This window comes from Nuphar pumila, chromosome 4 (genome assembly GCF_984573655.1).
Source record: "Nuphar pumila chromosome 4, dmNupPumi1.hap1.1, whole genome shotgun sequence".
In the NCBI taxonomy this organism is placed as follows: domain Eukaryota; kingdom Viridiplantae; phylum Streptophyta; class Magnoliopsida; order Nymphaeales; family Nymphaeaceae; genus Nuphar; species Nuphar pumila.
In genome coordinates, this window is record NC_143252.1 from 136,600,781 (window position 1) to 136,618,443 (window position 17,663).

General features: G+C 37.7%; 1 protein-coding gene across 5 annotated transcripts in view; it reads left to right on the forward strand.

Annotated features, from left to right (window-relative positions):
* Positions 1–1,700: 1,700 nt before the first annotated feature.
* The window catches only part of DBE1 (debranching enzyme 1), a 170,901-nt gene continuing 154,938 nt past the window's right edge, over positions 1,701–17,663 (forward strand). For 3 of the 5 annotated variants that reach the window (XM_090003691.1, XM_090003692.1, XM_090003694.1), the window contains exons 1-5: positions 1,701–1,772; positions 2,031–2,357; positions 2,465–2,566; positions 8,857–8,942; positions 9,217–9,366. In XM_090003691.1, coding sequence (XP_089859817.1) covers positions 1,764–1,772; positions 2,031–2,357; positions 2,465–2,566; positions 8,857–8,942; positions 9,217–9,366 — 674 coding nt within the window. In that variant the 5' untranslated portion in view covers positions 1,701–1,763. Of the gene's footprint in view, positions 1,773–2,030; positions 2,358–2,464; positions 2,567–8,856; positions 8,960–9,216; positions 9,367–17,663 lie in introns of those variants that run through there. The other 2 variants (XM_090003693.1, XM_090003695.1) reach the window with 2 other exon arrangements.

Below are 17,663 nucleotides of genomic sequence, written 5' to 3' on the forward strand. Positions count from 1 at the left end.
TATCGATTTGTAACATATTACATGTTTGCTAGTGTCGATTTGTAAGATATTTGTATTATGATATTGAAATGTGTGTGTGTGACATTTACATTCTTACACGATTGTGGCAATGATTTGTGTATTCAAATCAGTGTTCATTTAGCAATTACAATTAAAATCGCTTCACAGCGTCGTAGCTGTCATCAAATCGGTGTCACGTGAATCGCTATCGTCAACACACATATACGATAAGTCATTTCTTTTATTAGCAAAGTAAATAGCAACTCGATGCATAGTATAGTGCGATACAACTGGCGATCATGACATATAACATGAAGAACGATGTGCATGTAGATTTAATTTTGCATGGTCGGAAAGAAGAAATCCTTTTGCCTCATAAGTGTGCGCAATTTCCATTCTCCTCCTCCTTCTTCCTTTACTTTTCTTTCTTTTCGTCATCTTTCTTTTTCTTCATCTTTAATATCTGATGGATCAGACTCCACATAATAAATATCCAACAATTTATTCTCGTATTTTTCATTCTCAATGTTTATTATGTTTTGGTACTTTAAATAACCTTCATATATATCGGATTGACAAATGATTTCTTTAAGAGTCATTCCCTCCAACGGCGAAGGCTTTCTTGTCTTACAAATTTTAGTCATTGCTAAATCGTTGAAGAAATCGAACCCTTCATAAGTACATATCATTGTAAATCATAAATCGCCACTGCATTAAATATATAAATCGTGGCTGCTTTAAATGTATAAATCATGAATCATAAATTGGCTAAATCACTACTGCTTGAAACGTATAAATCATTGCTGTATCGAACAAATCACTATTGCATTAAATGTATAAATCATTGTTAAATTCAAACTTACAAATTATTGTAAAAATTTAGCCCTAATAAGTACATATCGTTGTAATGTTTGTTCTTTATAAGAATAAATTGTGCTAACTATTTTTTGACACCCAGAAGGTGGATAAGTACAAATCAATTTATTTCAATATTAAAATAGGTCCTATTTAGCATGAATAATATAATCAGTTGTAAGATTTAACATTGAGACTTACATAATAAAAATCGATTTTTTACTTAACGAAACCTTACACAAAACTCACTCAAAGAACATAAGTTTTGCTAATCCGACAGTGGAGAAGAAATACCTAGAAGGTAGATGCAACCGATGGTGGCAACGGTGCTCCGACTACGCTTCGACGATAATAGATAATGAAAAGGGGTGATCCGATGACAACATACAACGTCAAAGGCTGCGTTGTCAAAGAAAGCTTCAGTTAAAACAGATGGTACATCATCAAAGGGTGAGCCAGAATATTTAAGGCAACATATTGCGATGAGCTCCTGTTAAAGCAGAATCGTTTACTTCTTAGAATGAAAACAATGATAATTTTAACCCTTACTCAAAACATCTTTTCATGGCGCAAATGGCAAAAAAAGGTAATTAAGTCTTTACAAATAAACCAGACTCCGATGCTAAGTGATGTGGATACACATCAGAAAAACGTGCCCAGGCATACGGGCATATCACAGCCAACCGATAATGGCTTTGACAAGACGAGTGGACTCGGGCCCAATCGAGACGTGAGTTACAATACGATTTCCGTACCGAATCGCGGGGAACTCCGGTTCCTCCCTACGCAAAACGCAATCCAGAAAATATAAATCAAGAAAAAGGTTTTTTGGCGGTTTCGATCGCTCCCTCACACACCGAGAGAGAGAGAGAGAGAGAGAGAGAGAGAGAGAGAGAGAGCTCCGATCAATGGCGACGGTGAGTAATCCATTCCCCCCCGATCGAAACAACGAAATTATCGAACTTCTTCTTCTTGTTTTGTGTCGATTCTTCTGAAACTCGTATTCTTTTTCGAAGAATTTAATGAAAGATGCGAAGTCGTTCACTTCCTACTGAGAGAGGATGAGACGATCGAGTTCATGCTATTGATTTTCATTGTACAAGTTAAAAACAAAAGCAATCCGAAGATTACGAGGAATTGCGAATGCGTTCGTAACGTTAGCTTTGCTTTCCCAGGTTTCCTCCTCCCCAACCGCTCATCCTTCAGTCACGAGTTCGCGATCCTTGGGATCTACCGTTCATAAGAACGGAGAGATTCGATTTCTGGGCGGAATTCGGCTCAGGGCACGTAAGAATGAGGAGGAGATTCGTGATTTCACTCTTGGGAGATCATTGCAATTGGGGCCATTGTACAGTGAGAACCGTAGACGATGCGCAGGGAAAATCTCCGCAGTTTGGCAGCGAGATACGAACAAAATCATTGCTCCTCCTGAAAGGAGCAGTGAATCTATCGATCGAGAAGGGGTGTCCAAGTATTCGTTTCGGACAGAGCTGGGTGGCCAGGTGACTCGATGCTATTGCTTTTCCTCAGTGTTGCGGAAATTTTTTGAATCCTTCTTGGTTTGAATAATGGTGGTATCATCTCTGATCTTAGTGGTATCTGTGGATAGGTTAAAGTATTGGTTAGGCTGAAGGATTTTAAGTACGAAGTGAGCATTGAGGTCTCGTCCCTGCCGCCTTGTGTTGGCGAACATGATTTGTTCCTGAATTGGGTGAGGACAGTTGGTTATTTGGTCCCCTTGTTGTTTGCTGTAGTTATGTTGGCCCCAATATTTTTATCGGTAGTATCTTTTATTCACTTGATTGAGGATGTGTTTATATGTCTGGCTTATGATGTGTATTTTGGTATTTGAACTGGTGAAAAAAAACGGTCTATGATGCCTTCAGGCGAAGAATTTGCTCTTTCAACTGATGGAGAAATTGTTGCTTTATGGTGCATGTTGTAGAATGTAGCAACTGAACTGAAAATTTTGAGATTGAAATTGAACTGCATATATTATCTAATAGTTATCGCGTTGGAGCATGACTCATGATAAGTTCGATGTGGGTGCATCTCGTAGCTTTCAGTTTTTCTTTGGTTGTTGGTTTGTATGCCTTGAAACTATAAAAATGTTGATCGTGGTCACCTGTATCGGGCACCGGTTAAAGTTGGGTTCTTGTGTTTCTTTGCATTATTTTTTTCTTCTCCGTCCTTTTGACCAAAGAAGTTGCAAATTGATTACATTTATTGTTGTTGAACAAGGTCTAGCCCTTCACCCACCTTTGCGGGGACATTTTGGTATGCTCTGTTGTATGCTTATACATTGCTTTTGATTTAATTACGATCTACTAGAAGCTGCATTAGTAACAATGTCACTTGATCCATGATGTATGAGAAAAGTGAAAACACGTGATTTATTCTTGTATTGGATCGGGTCTGAAGTAGATCCAAATCCATGTTATCCTGTAAACTTATGTACTGCATAGGTGTAGGATATACTTTGTAATTTAGTCATTTTACCAAAGGGCCTTTATGTCTTTTGTAACATAAAGTAATATAAAATCATTAGGGCACGCCAAACAAGAGGTGTGACTGCCATCAAGTTTCTATTCCTCTTTCTCTCCTTTCTCATATTTTTCTGCTGAATAAATTTGTGGTGCCACATCGATTTTTGACATGGTATCAGAGCAAAGGGTAGCGTATTCTTCCAAAAGGTATGCCTAAATAGATCTACGATTTGAATTCCAAGTTAGAAGACCTTCTTCTCTCTATTTCGAATATTCTCTCTCATATCTGTGTCATTTTTACTATCTCCTATCTGCGGTTTATAATATTAAAATTATCTCTTTACATCTTTCAAGTCAGATCTGCGTTTTACGAACCCTAAAATAGATCTATCGGTCTTCCTGTTTAATAGATCAGATCTGCGTCTGTTTCGTCTCTACAACAAATCTGCACTTTGTTCCTACACCTGATTCACATCTTAATTCATTTTAAATCTCCTTTATGCGTCTTAAATTTCTTTTTCTTTCTGTCCTTCTTTTGGATCATATCTGGACTACATCAGATCTGGTAAGATTTATTCTGTTCTTCTTTTGGATCATATCTGGAGCAAGAGCCTTTGTTTCAGACAACTTTCATTATAAATCCTAAAGCCACCACTTGTATACTCGATTGGAGCAGCTCACGCTGTTTGGGAACAACCACGAAAGAACAACTTACGTTGTTTGGGAACGTCTAATATCGCGCATCAGACTAGTCTGTTGGGAACCGTCTGATATATATAAAAAAAAGGCATATACAACTGCTGATTTGGCTGAACTGCGGGGCAAGTTTCTTATTCATCTTTCCTTTCGTTTCCGTTCTTAATATGGATTTTTCTTCTTCCCATACTGGTCTTTCTTCAAATTTAACCAATCAGCTTGTGTCTGAAAAATTAAACCATTCTAATTTTCTGACTTGGAAAAGACAAATCGTTCTTCTGTCTGGGCATCTGGATGGATCAATTCCTACTCCACCGCAATTTATTTCACAGGAAACAATGGATGACAAAGGGAATGCATCGATTCAGTTAACACGAAATCCAGAGTTCACGACTTGGATGAAGCGGGATCAGGCCTTAGTGGCCTACATTACTTCGACCTTGTCACAAGAGGTCTTGATATTGATTCCTGATGATTGTACTACCGCAGAGTTATGAAATAAGCTTGTTCAAACATATTCCCAAATATCAGAGGCTAGAGTCTTCTTCTTGAAGCGGGAATTCCAAACTCTCCAAAAGGACACCATGTCCATTATGGAGTACTTGAACAAAACGAAGACAATAACGGATCAACTTGCTATTGTTGGAAGTATAGTATCAGACAAGGAGATAGTACAACAAACTTTGAATGGCCTCGGGGAAGAATATCACGCTCTTACCACATCGTTGTTGTGCCTGCCAGAATTACCATGTTTTGAAGACTTTCGAGCTAAGCTTTTACAATATGAGATGAGTCTGAACATATTGACTAACAGGAAAGAATAGTCCAATACACAAAATGTTTTGGTTACAGATATATATCAAGGTGATGCTCGTGGTGGGAATAATTTTCGAGGTGGAAGAGGTCATGGTCGTCATGGACAAGGAGGTCGTGGGCTTCTTCCTACTCCAAATATGTCAGGAAACTCTACAGTGGGAAATCGAAATATTCCTACATGCTTTCTCTGCAACAAAAGGGGCATATCAAAGCAAATTGTTGGTTCAACCCTCAAAACAAAGGCAGAAATAACAGAGCAGAGGGAAAAAGGGAAACTGAGGGATCAAAGCTTTCTGTAGATGTACAACAACTCTTACTTGCAGCCTTTTCACAGATGAATATTAAGCAGAATGATCAGGGAGAGTGGTATATAGACTCTTGAGCAGCCACCCACGTGATAGGTAATTCGGGTAAGCTCACTAACTTATCTCCTTATTTTGGAAAAGACAGTGTTGTTACTGGCGATGGAACACATCACCTTATTACTCACACTGGAATTGCACAAATTCCATTGTCTTCTTCTAACCTTAATTTGTCTCATGTTCTTCTTGCTCCTAATATAAAAAATAATATTATTTCTGTATCTAAACTTGTCGATGATGCAAATTCTTCAGTCGAATTTACTCCCTCTTCTGTGCATGTCAAAGATCTTCAAACGAAGTAGACGTTCGCTAGAGGGGAGCGACGAGGGAATATGTACGTCTTCAACGAGGATCCTTCTACTGCTATCTTGAAGCTATCTTTTGTCTCAAAGTCGCCGTCACAACTTCCAGAGTCGAGTTCTTCGAATGTTTTGAGTATAAGTCAATGCAATAAGCCATATATATGACATGGTCGTCTTGGTCATTGTAGTCGTACTTTCATTGAAAAGCTTGTGTCGAATAATCTTATTCCAGAGTCTAGTCTACTTTCTGAGTCCGATGTTAAGAAGTATTCCCGTTGTCAGTTATGCAAGAGTCATGTTCTTTCATTTTCTTCTATAAATAAAAGAGCTTCAAGACCTTTTAAAATTGTGTACTCTGATGTATGGGGACCTGCTCCTGTATGTTCCTCTTCTGGAAGTCGATATTATGTTGTTTTTATAGATAACTTTTCCCGCTATACTTGGATACACTTCATGAAACACAAATCTGAAGTCTTTAAGTTATTCCAACATTTTTGTGCAATGGTTAGAAATCAATTTTCCACCAATACCATGCATTTCCAATGCGATGGGGGGGGTGAGTATTCCTCAACTGACTTTATTGACTTTCTTCAAAATAATGGGATAAGTCGGCGAGTATCTTGCCCCCATACACCTCAACAAAATGGAGTGGCTGAACGGAAACATCGCCATATTGTTGAGAGTGCCATGAGCATGCTCCATGACAATAATGTTTCTACTAGTCTTTGAATAAAAGCCTTTCACACAGTTGTACATGTTATCAATCACTTGCCTATGACAGTTCTTGTAGATAAATCTCCTTATTCTATTCTTTTTGAGCATCATCCTGACTATAATGATTTGCGAGTCTTTGGTTGTGTTTGCTATGTGCATATTGATAAATCTTTAAGAAACAAATTCTAGGATAAGGCCTCTAAATGCAGATTTGTGGGGTATGCAGAAGACTACAAGGGCTATAGATGCTATGATCCCATTACCAAATGTGTTAAAATCTTTAGAAATGTTATTTTTGATGAACAAGATTTTGAAGGTGAGTTTTCATCTCAGCAAAGTCAGCCTTGCAATATAGAAGTCTGCGATCCCTGGATGAGTGCAGACTTATTTGCCAGTCAAAGAGAGTTTAGCCAATCTTCTTGTGACAGAACTGAGATAAGAGAGAAAAATCATCAAGAACAGCTCATATCAGAAGAAGCGGCGCCTGCTGCATCCGAAGGTTTTAAATTTTTTTCAGGCCAAGTATATACTAGAAGAGATAAGAATCCTTCTTTTGACAATGTAGAAGAGAGCATGAACCAACCCACTACAAGAAGGTCTCTAAGGAATCACCATCCAATCCAGAGATGGGTTAGCTATGACAACTTTTCTCTGGATTTTCAGTTATTCATGTCACAGGTTGAGAAGCAAGATGAACCTATTGCATTTCATCAAGCCATCAAGTCACGTAAGTGGATTGAAGCAATGAATGAAGAAATGGAAGCCTTACATGAGTGCCAAACTTGGGTGATTGTTCCTAGACCTGAAGGTAAAAATGTTGTAGGATCAAAGTGGGTTTACAAAATTAAATACAAGCCGGATGAAAGTATAGAATGTCATACAGCAAGGCTCGTTGCTCGAGGCTTTACTCAAGAGTATGGACAAGACTATGATGAGACTTTTAGTCTTGTTGTTAAGATGGGAACTATTCGTATCATCCTTTCCCTAGCAGTTGAACATAGATGGATGTTCAGTCAGTTAGATGTAAAGAATGCATTTTTGCATGGAGATTTGAATGAAGAGGTATATATGGAGCAACCTCTCGGCTATACTGAAGGAGATCCACAAGCATATGTGTGCAGACTGAAAAAAACCCTCTATGGGTTAAAGCAAGCATCTAGATTTTGGTTTGAAAGCTTCTCATTCAAAATACAAAATCATGGTTTTTGTAGGTGTTTTCTTAACCATTCCTTGTTCATTTACAGAAATGAAGATGTGACTACTTTGTTGCTCATATATGTTGATGATATAGTCATCACTGGAAATTCTGACGATCACATATAGGTGGTGAAAGGTTTGCTAATGCAAGATTTTAAGATGAAAGATCTAGGGGAATTAAGATATTTTCTTGGTGTTGAAGTGGATAAGAAGGGCGATGTTTTGACTCTTATACAACACAAGTACACCCTTGACTTATTGAGTAAAGCTGGGATGACAGATTGCAAACCCTTGACTACTCCCAGTGCTATAAACCAAAGGTTAAGTTTTGCAAGATGGAGAAATATACCATGACCCCACTAGATATCGAAGCATTGTTGGAATGTTACAATATCTAACATTCACCAGACCAAACATTGTATATGTTGTGAATCAAGTATCTCAGTTCATGCATGAGCCGAGAACTGGACATGTTGAAGCTGTGAAGAGAATCTTGAGGTACTTGAAGGGAACCATTGGAGATGAACTTGCTTATCAAAGGAGTTGGTCAAGCAAGAAGGGTCATGAAATGCTTACTTATACTGATGCAGACTGGGCAGGTGATCCAGATGAAAATGTCTCTTTCTGGTTATTGCATCTTCATAGGAAATAACCTAGTATCATGGAGTAGTAAGAAACAAAAGATTGTTGCCAGATCTAGCACAGAAGCAGAGTATCGGTCCATGGCAACTGAAATAGCAGAAGCAACTTGGGTGAGGCACTTACTACATGATCTAGGAGAAGTTATCACATGCTCATTATTGTTATGTGACAACCAAAGTGCCATCAATATCTCTTTTAATCCGATTCACCACAGCCGCACGAAACACATTGAGATTGATCAACATTTCATCCGGCAAAAGGTGGAGGAAAAAGAAATCATGCCTCAACACGTTAGGACTGAAAATCAAGTAGCTGACTTGTTTACAAAAGGTCTAACAAAACACCATTATTGGTTCTTAAAGAACAAGTTGTCCATGATTCAAGATCATGCACAACTTGAGGGAGGGTGAAAACACGTGATTTATTCTTGTATTGGATTGGGTCTAAAATAGATCCAAATCCATATTATCGTGTAAACTTATGTACTGCGTAGGTGTAGGATATACTTTGTAATTTAGTCCTTTTACCAAAGGGCCTTTATGTCTTTTGTAACATAAAGTAATATAAAATCATTAGGGCACGCCAAACAAGAGGTGTGGCTGCCGTCAAGTTTCTGTTCCTCTTTCTCTCCTTTCTCATATTCTCCTGCTGAATAAATCTGTGATGCCACATCGATTTCTGACAAAAAGTCCATTTGCTTGCAACAATAAACTTATACCTTGTTTATGTCAAAATTTGGATTAGTTCTGTTATACTTTTCTAAATACGGACTGTTTCTATTAACAGGGTATGTTCAGATCAGATTCCTCCTGTTGGGTGGTCCCAGAATCTCAAAGCTTACCTCCTGGTGCAAACCATGTTAAATTAGAAAAGTAAGAGATTCTAAGAGGTTAAAGCATGTCTGTCTTTTCAATAGACCTTGGTTGATAATTATTCTTTGATGACTTTTGCAGCCTTTAATTGCAATAATTTAATTTTCGGATGCTGCTTTTTGTAATGCTTCACTATTGTTTTCAGCTATATATTGTAAAATGCATCTTCTTGTCATTCTTAAGAAGTAATATTCTGTGAATGTCTACTATAATTTCACTTCCTGAACTGTTCAAGCTTCAATTACTCTGTGTATTGTCTACTTCTTGGTGTTAGTGGGCAGGACTCGGTGCAGATGCCATTGGAGAGGAAAGGCTCTTGTCTATTCACACTGGACTTGTCGTTTAACTTGAAAAAGGCTCCTTGTTATCTACCATTTGTCCTTTATTCGCAATCTAATATCTCCACTGGTGAATCTTGGATAAGGTGAGTCAGTGATCTTTCATAAAGCTATATCACATGGATACAGCCGCAGAGATATGGTTATATGGTCATTTTTATGAAGTTTTTAATATACTAATAAGGGGATCCATAATGGGAATCAATCAACATGGAGTATCCATGTGAAATAGCCATAAGGTTTCCTGCTCTTTGGAGTTTGAACTTAGTACTCATTTCAAAATGTATAAGAATTTGGGGAAGGTCAATTTACTGTCATGCTATAATGATTTGCCATTCAATTTCATTGAAATGTAACATACTTGTTCTTTTTTTATGTGTTAATTTCATAGATAATTTGTTTGCTAGTTCGTGAATGGAACTGTGTTATAAATTATATGCATGCTATTTCCATCATTAAATTTTATAGCATAAATTTTTTTGCTCAATCTTATTTAAATGCTATAATTATATTAAACCATGAGGATTGAGGAAAAAAGAAAGTGCTGAAATTTCTTTTATGAACATGAATTTCTGAGGTCTTAATTGATGAGTACCAGCAGTGGTAAAGGGGTTGACTGTAAAATGAAAAATGGCAGTTGAGAATGGTCTGAATTTTGAAGAATTTTGGATGTAAAGTCTGTCATATAAATATCGTGGTTTGTCCTATGCTGTTGCAGAGATAGATATGGGCACAATGTCAACAAAAGACACGTGTGGAAATTAGGACATGAGGACATGCATATTTTTTGAATATTTACATTGAGTGTATATCATTTTGATGACATACACACATTTTTGTATGTGGCTGTTGTTTACATATGTATGTGAGCTTGTATTGTTAACTTAATACATTTTGCAATAAAAAATAGGCATATATCTGAAGCCAAGACTAAACATCATTAGAAGAACAACATCAATCAAACTATAGTGAAAAATTAGCTAATATTCATTGGACGTGTTGGATACATGTGATAGTGTATCAGTTGTTATGTGTCATGCTGTGTTATCCGAAGCACATGGCTTTAAGCCACACATCCCTGTAATATGGCTAACTGCATTCATGGGCTTATTACCGGGGATTAAACTGGCTCAGTTTTGGGCTAGAGCATGATCGATCCCAATCTAAGTTCAATCTGTAGAACAGTTGATCAGGATCCAAGAACATTCTCCAAGATATATTTGAAGAGATTGAGTTAGATCTAGGTCCAATTTTTTATTGGAATTTGGATCTTGCAAAAAATGGTTGTAACAGGTCCTTTCAAGTGAAATTTGGAGAATAGGTTGCATTAGATCTGGATCCATCCAAAATCTGGTACCAAACATTGATTTGAACCAAAAAATAAAAATGAATAATGCTCTTGAAACCAGCTCCGAGAAAATATTTTGGATCATGGTTGGAAGTCCGACTGATACCCATCTATTTTCACCCTGATGTGCAATAGAAGCCATCAATTAATCACTGCCTTTTTCAGGTGGCTTCTCCTTGACTTTTTTCTGTAAATTTTCAGAAATTGTTGTGTGAACATGGGACCCACGGTGATGCTTCCAATAAGATCATCATATATTGTTCTCTAAGGAAGGACGTTAGTCACATATTTGACTGATACATTTGGCCAAAGTGATATGCGAGTCTAAGATACAAGTGAAGATGGTTACTCATAGTATCCAGAAAACGGGTCATTTTCAGGGGTCCAGTTTTTTTATTGTGCATAGATGCAATGAGTGTTGTGGGAGAAGAAACTACTCAACCCAGGCTTTAGAGAAAACCTGTCTTGGAGATTAATGGATCATTAACTGTTCTAAGGGAATTTGGGGACATTGAGCTTATGATGAGAGGAAGAGAAACATCTGCTCAGAGATGAGCCACTCTTTGTCACATTGATGACATGATTATAACTTTATAAGGTGCAAATGGTATAACTTTTTTTTACCAGTAAATGAATTGAAGTTTACGAGATTAAGTATGTGGATGATGCAATTTAAAGTTGAGAATGCAAATCAGGTGTTGGAAATCATTTGCAGGTTTTGTTTGGGAGATAAGGCTACTATTGGTTACTCTAGTTTTAACTTTTAACCTCTAAGGGATTAATGCTTCGAAGATCTCATGGAGACTTGCTATCTCATAAAGGAAAGTGACAGATATTTGTGGATGCTAGTTCAGATTCTGGTCCTATTCAATTATTTTTTATTAGCCCCAGAATAGGAGAACTTAAAATTGTGGATCATGTGGAATTGGGTTGAGATCTATTAAGCAAATATATCTTTGTGGTCCCAACACCTTCATACCCTTAGGATAATATTGACATTTTTTTCTCGTCAAGCAAGATCATAAATAGTACAGGTCACTTTGAGTTCTTGAACAAAGCTCTATGTCATATTATAGTTTTCACTGTTTTGAGTCATAAAGAGCTTGTGCTTAACCATAACAATGAGGCACTTTTTGGCAATGTCCTTAACTGGTTGCAATAGAATGTGACAGAAAATATGTTCAGAATCTATATCATCACAAAGTCAATAGAGCCTGACATAAATTGGATGCTTCTTATGGTGTATTGTAGCTGTGGGGGTCGAGGTTATTTGAAAAAGTACCTTAAAGAAAAAGCACATTGCTTCTTGTGTTGCCATGATATAAGAAGATGACCAGGAAAGAAGGGGATCATTTTAAAAAGTCAACAAGCAATAACATGACCATCTTGATCAGCACATGTTTTAGCACTATTGCTGATACCATGGGATGCTATGTCACATGGGTGCGGGTGCGGGGATTCGGCACTTCCAAAAAACCCGGGTGCGGGGGTGCGGCAGGGGCAAAAATGTAATATATATATAAATAAAGGGGGTCGGGGGAACAGGCGTTTTTTTTTTTCAAATTTTGCAGCTGACAGCTGCTGTCAGCATAATTTCGCAGCCCATTTGGGCAAATTTAAAAAAAAAAAATCCAAAAAAAAAAATGGACCTTAATGATCCTGGGTGTGGTCAACGCACCGAGGATCGGGTTGACCGCACCCGGTGCCGCACCCGCACCCGCACCCGCGTCGAGTCGCGTCGACGCGGGTGCGGCACCCTGCTAGCCTGTGACATAGATGGGATGAGTAAATATAAATTTTAAATGGATGGTAGACCTAGAGGTGGGCCGGGCAGCCCGCGGGCTGGCCCGGCCCAGCCCGCCATGGGCCGGGTCTGGGCCAGTATATTTGTCCCTGGCTCCGTCCGAAGCGGGCCAACACAGGCCGGCCCGGTCCAGCCCGTTGTTATATATATAACATAATATACATAATATATAATATAATACATGATATAAATAATATACATTATATTTTATATATAATATAATATATATTATATAATAGGCCTGGCCCGGCCCGGCCCGGCCCGATTAGGGGCAGGCTGTGGGTCAGGGTTTTTCCAACGGGCCGGCCTGAACCGGGCCTTTGGCAATGATGGGCTGGGCCAGCCGGTTGCCCACCCCTAGGTAGACCCAACATATTCCACACTAAAGATGAGCAGGAGCACTAGGAGCGGTCAACCCTACGGATCTGCTTCAACTATTGTTAGGTAAGGGACAAAAATAATTGGTGAGAGGGACTTGATCAGCTTAAACTATTTTACATAAGAGACAAAAACAACTGGTGAGAGGGACTTAAGTTTCATAGGGTATTCCTTTTCTACGAAAGTTTTACTCTATTTTTGCCAAGATTGTTTCATAGGCCTCACTCAACATGATTTAGCAAAGCAGCATTGACTGGCTGCCATCAAGTATCACCCTTCTATATCCAAGCTTGGGACTGGCAATGGTAAACTGAAGACCCAAAAACAGATGTTCATTTCAGGAATATCAATGGCCTTATTATAAATAAGGGTGATGGGGAAACTATTTAAGGTACTTTGGTTTCTAGAAGTTCCATCATGAACAATGCTAGTTCTGTTAGACAAGTAAAGCTCAAAACCATGGTTGGTGACTTTAGATACTGCTTTATTGAGAGACGACTTGGTGTGTGATAGACCTTAAACGGAGGTGTAACTGGATTGGGTTCAGGTTGGTATATTCCCTATTGCATCCTCCATATAATCAAAACCTTCTTTCACAATCAAGTTTTAGATGTGGGCACCCCATCTCTTGTGCAAAAATTCTCCAGAAAGTGGCAAGCAATCTTTTAGACTTTTTTTTTTTTTAAAGTTTGTGAAACGACAACATCATTTGCTAAACTATTATCTAATGTAACAGCAAAGAACTTTTCAGAGATATTCCAATTCTTCAAACAACTGATAGTATAATCAGCTAACCAAATCCCTGTATGAGGAGAGGGAATCATCTTTAAATTTAAAATTTTCTTTTGTAATTTCCATTCCTTGTCAAAAAAATGTGATGTTAAAGACATGTACCCCATTTTCTAAATAGATGTCCACATATCAGAGGTGAAGCTAATTCTTCGAGGAATATCTTTCAATAAATCTTTGAGCTTTTCAATTTCTCGCTTATATAACCTAATGCAATCTTTTTGTAAATGCATCTGAAACTTAGGTTTAAAAGCAGACCCCTCAATTGATTTAAACGAACACCCCTGTAAAATGGCGAATCTTGCAATATCTTCTCTACTGCGCTCTTGATCAAATTTATGAGCTATAAGCTGATTACTTTGTGAACCATTATTCTTTTTAGTTGCTCCCAATACTGTTTGACTTCATCAAAATTTTTCTTTTTTGCACATTTTGTGTGATGTTTTTTCAAACTACTGGTACCATATGTGCTTGTCACCATCAACTATTTTCTATAAATTTTACATTTTGCCAACTCCTTTTTATCTTTTTCTTGCAATTCAAAAAACTCGCTCTTCGCATTTTATTCTTTGATATACTTGTGCCAGCTTCACTAGGATCAATGGACTGAGTAAGATCTTCATTACCCTCATTATTGTCACTAATTCCACCATTATCAACATCCATTATGATGCTGAAAACTTGATACCAAACAAAAAATAAGAATGAATTAAAACAAATAGATAATACCAAACAAAAAAATAAAATTAATTAGAACAAGATCAAGCATACATGCACACATGTACAAATAGAGAGGAGCAACCTGAGAATGCAATACCATAGGAAGAGGCAGGAGGGACTACAACTGATTAGGCAAGAAGTTGCAATTGTTGAATCTATTGTTGTATATGGCAAGAGGCCCCTGTGTCCATTAACCAACCAGAGGAGCAACCTGAAAAAGCAGTACCAGAGGAAGAGGCAGGAGTAGCACAATAAGAGACTACAAATAATTGGGCAAGAAGTTGCAAGTGTTGAATTTGCGGTTGCATCTTCTCCAATAATTGAAGCTGATCACCACTTAACGATTCTGAACCTCTTGGAACAAACCGACCCCAACAAACTAAGCACTAATATCAGTGTGATCATCCTTGGGCATCGTGCCCTCACTATCAGAGGATGCTGCATAAACTCCACATTTCCTTTTCTTGAGCATTGGACAAAATTTTCTTATATGACCAAAGTGTTAAAATATGTTGTATGGATATATATATTTTGTATATATATACATGTATATCATGGATTTTTTGGTCATTTTACTTAATGTAATAGGGACAACCTAGTAGGGGCTTATAGACTTTTAAGTCATTTATTTTCTATAATTTTACTTATTTTTATTTTTATCTCTTTCAGTCAACATGACTGTTGGGAACAACCCAACTAGCTGTTGGACTGCTCCCAACGGTCATAAATGTGACCATTGGAGGCAGTCCAACGACCTCCCTTTTGTCTCTTATTTGGCTCTATAAATAGAGCTCTTCCTTGTATTTTTTACATTGTGTTTTCATTGTGATTTGTGTTTGGTGATTATCTCCTTTGTGACATTGTGATTGGTCTATTAGTGACCCTTTTTGTATTTGCGCTCTCTTGTAGCTCTTAGTGGTATTCTATTGTATTTGTATTTGTATTTGTTTATTTCATGGTATCATGAGCCTAGGGCTCTTGTGTTTGAAAAGCATCTTGATCGTGCTCCCCTTAGTGGTGGTCATCTTTAAGTCTTCTTCCTCACCATGATTGTCATCATGGGCAAAAGAGAATTTTTTTCCGTCATCTCTTACAATATTAATGAAAGCAACTACTTGATGTGGGCTACTGCTATGTAAAACTATATCAAAGGGAAAATGTTACAGGGTTTTATCACTGAAACCACTACCGAATCCCAACTAAAGCTAACAAGAAGAGGAGATCAAATTAAAACTCTTTTCGAAGAAGAAAAAGAGAAGACTACAAGAATATCAAAAAAGAATGGAGGATTGAGAGGCTAACAATGCTCAAATACTCTTATGGTTCATGAATACCATGGAGTTCAAGATCGCTGCCAATATTATCAAATTAAAAAAACATGTGATTCCTGGGTGTTTTTAAAGAGCACGTTCATTCAGAAGGACATGGCTCGGTTATATTATCTCTAAGATAAAGTGCGTACTACCAGACAAGGAGATAAAAGTGTAAGGGATTTTTATGGTCTCTTATCTCTCATATGGGATAAATTGTCTATGCTAGAACTTGAGTGGGAAGGCTCGACAAAGGCAAGTAAAGAGAAAATCTTTCCTCCTTTTATGGTATTAGACTGAAATTTGAGAAGTATGGTCATCTTTTCTCCATAGAAATTGCACTCTTTCTATAAGTGAGGGTCTTGCCCTAGTGTGTCAACCAAAAACTATACTTGGGATGCACACGAGTAGTGATGAGTGAAATGAAATGGGGATCTTCGAAACACGAGCTTTGATTAACAAGAGCAAGTGTCGAGAATGACACTAAAGCATAACCCTTAAAAAGGGTATAACTGGAAACAAAATAAAAATAAAAATGTATTCTTTATTGATATGAAAAACCAATTGCTTAAGAAGCATTGGAGAGAAATACAAGAGGGGCTGCACCCCTTTATATACACAGCTGAAAGAGGACTCAATAGAGCTGTTGGGCACAGTCCAACAGCTCTATTTAGAGCTGTTGGAATGTGTCAGTCCAACAGCTCTATTAAGAGCTGTTGGACTGTGTCAGTCCAACAGCTCTATTGCTAGTCAAGTCTGGACAGGACTTGACTAGCAACAATCATTCTAGTTCAAACTGAACTAGATGACATAAAGACAAAAAATAAAAATAAAGGAAAAAAAATACAGAAAAGAAAGAAATTAAAAATGTATTTATATATATAATAATATAATATTATTATATATACATATATGTACAATTTTACATTTTAACACTCCCCCTCAAACTTACGGTACAATGAGCGAAAGTTTGTCTAAGAGAAAGTGAAATCGGGGAGCAGCGAGAGGCTTTGTAAAGAGGTTTGCTAACTGATATTCTGAAGTGACATATGGCAGATCAATTATCCCGTGTAGATATTCCTCTCTGACGTAGTGACAATCCATTTCGATGTGTTTGGTGCGTTCGTGGAATGTTCTGTTACTGGCAATGTAGATCGCACTTTTGTTGTCACAACACATTTGTGAAGCCTTTGTTGCTTCAACTCCCATGTCAGCAAGCAGTCGTCGGAGCCAAACTACTTCCATGGTCGTGGTTGCCATGGCTCTGTATTCAGCTTCGGTGGATGAGAGAGATACCTTCTGCTGCTTTTTACACCTCCACGAGATTAATGATTCCCCTAAAAAGACACAAAAGCCAGTGGTTGAGTGTCTGTTATTGGGATCACCTCCCCAATCAGCATCAGTATATGCAATTAAATCAAGAGAAGAGGAGGAAGATAAGAAAAGTCCTCGTGAAAGAGAGGACTTGATGTATCTGATAATACGCATGACTGCTCCCATATGAACAGAAGTAGGAGCATGTTGAAATTGACTTGCTGTATGAACAGCATGTGCTATATCTGGTCTGGTAATGGATAGATAGGAAAGTGCCCCGACAAGCTGTCTGTAAGGAGTAGGGTCTGCAAGAAGTTCTCCATCATCAATCTTCATTTTAACATTAACAACTTCTGGAGTGTCAACTTTCTTATCATCAGTAATACCAGACCTGAAAACAATATCAAAAGCAAATTTAGTCTGAGATAATAAATATCCTCTAGGAGAATAAGCAACTTCAATGCCTAAAAAATATCTCAACAAGCCCAAATCAGTCATTTCAAAATGAGATTTAAGAAGTGTTTTGATTGTTTCAACTCCCTGTTTATCGCTTCCGGTGATGATCATATCATCCACATAAAGAAGAAGCACAATGATTCCTGCATCAGAATTCTTAATAAACAAAGCAGTGTCAGTTAAACAGAATTGAAAACCAATATCAATCATAACACGACTAAACCTATCATACCAAGCTTTTGGTGCTTGTTTAAGTCCATAAAG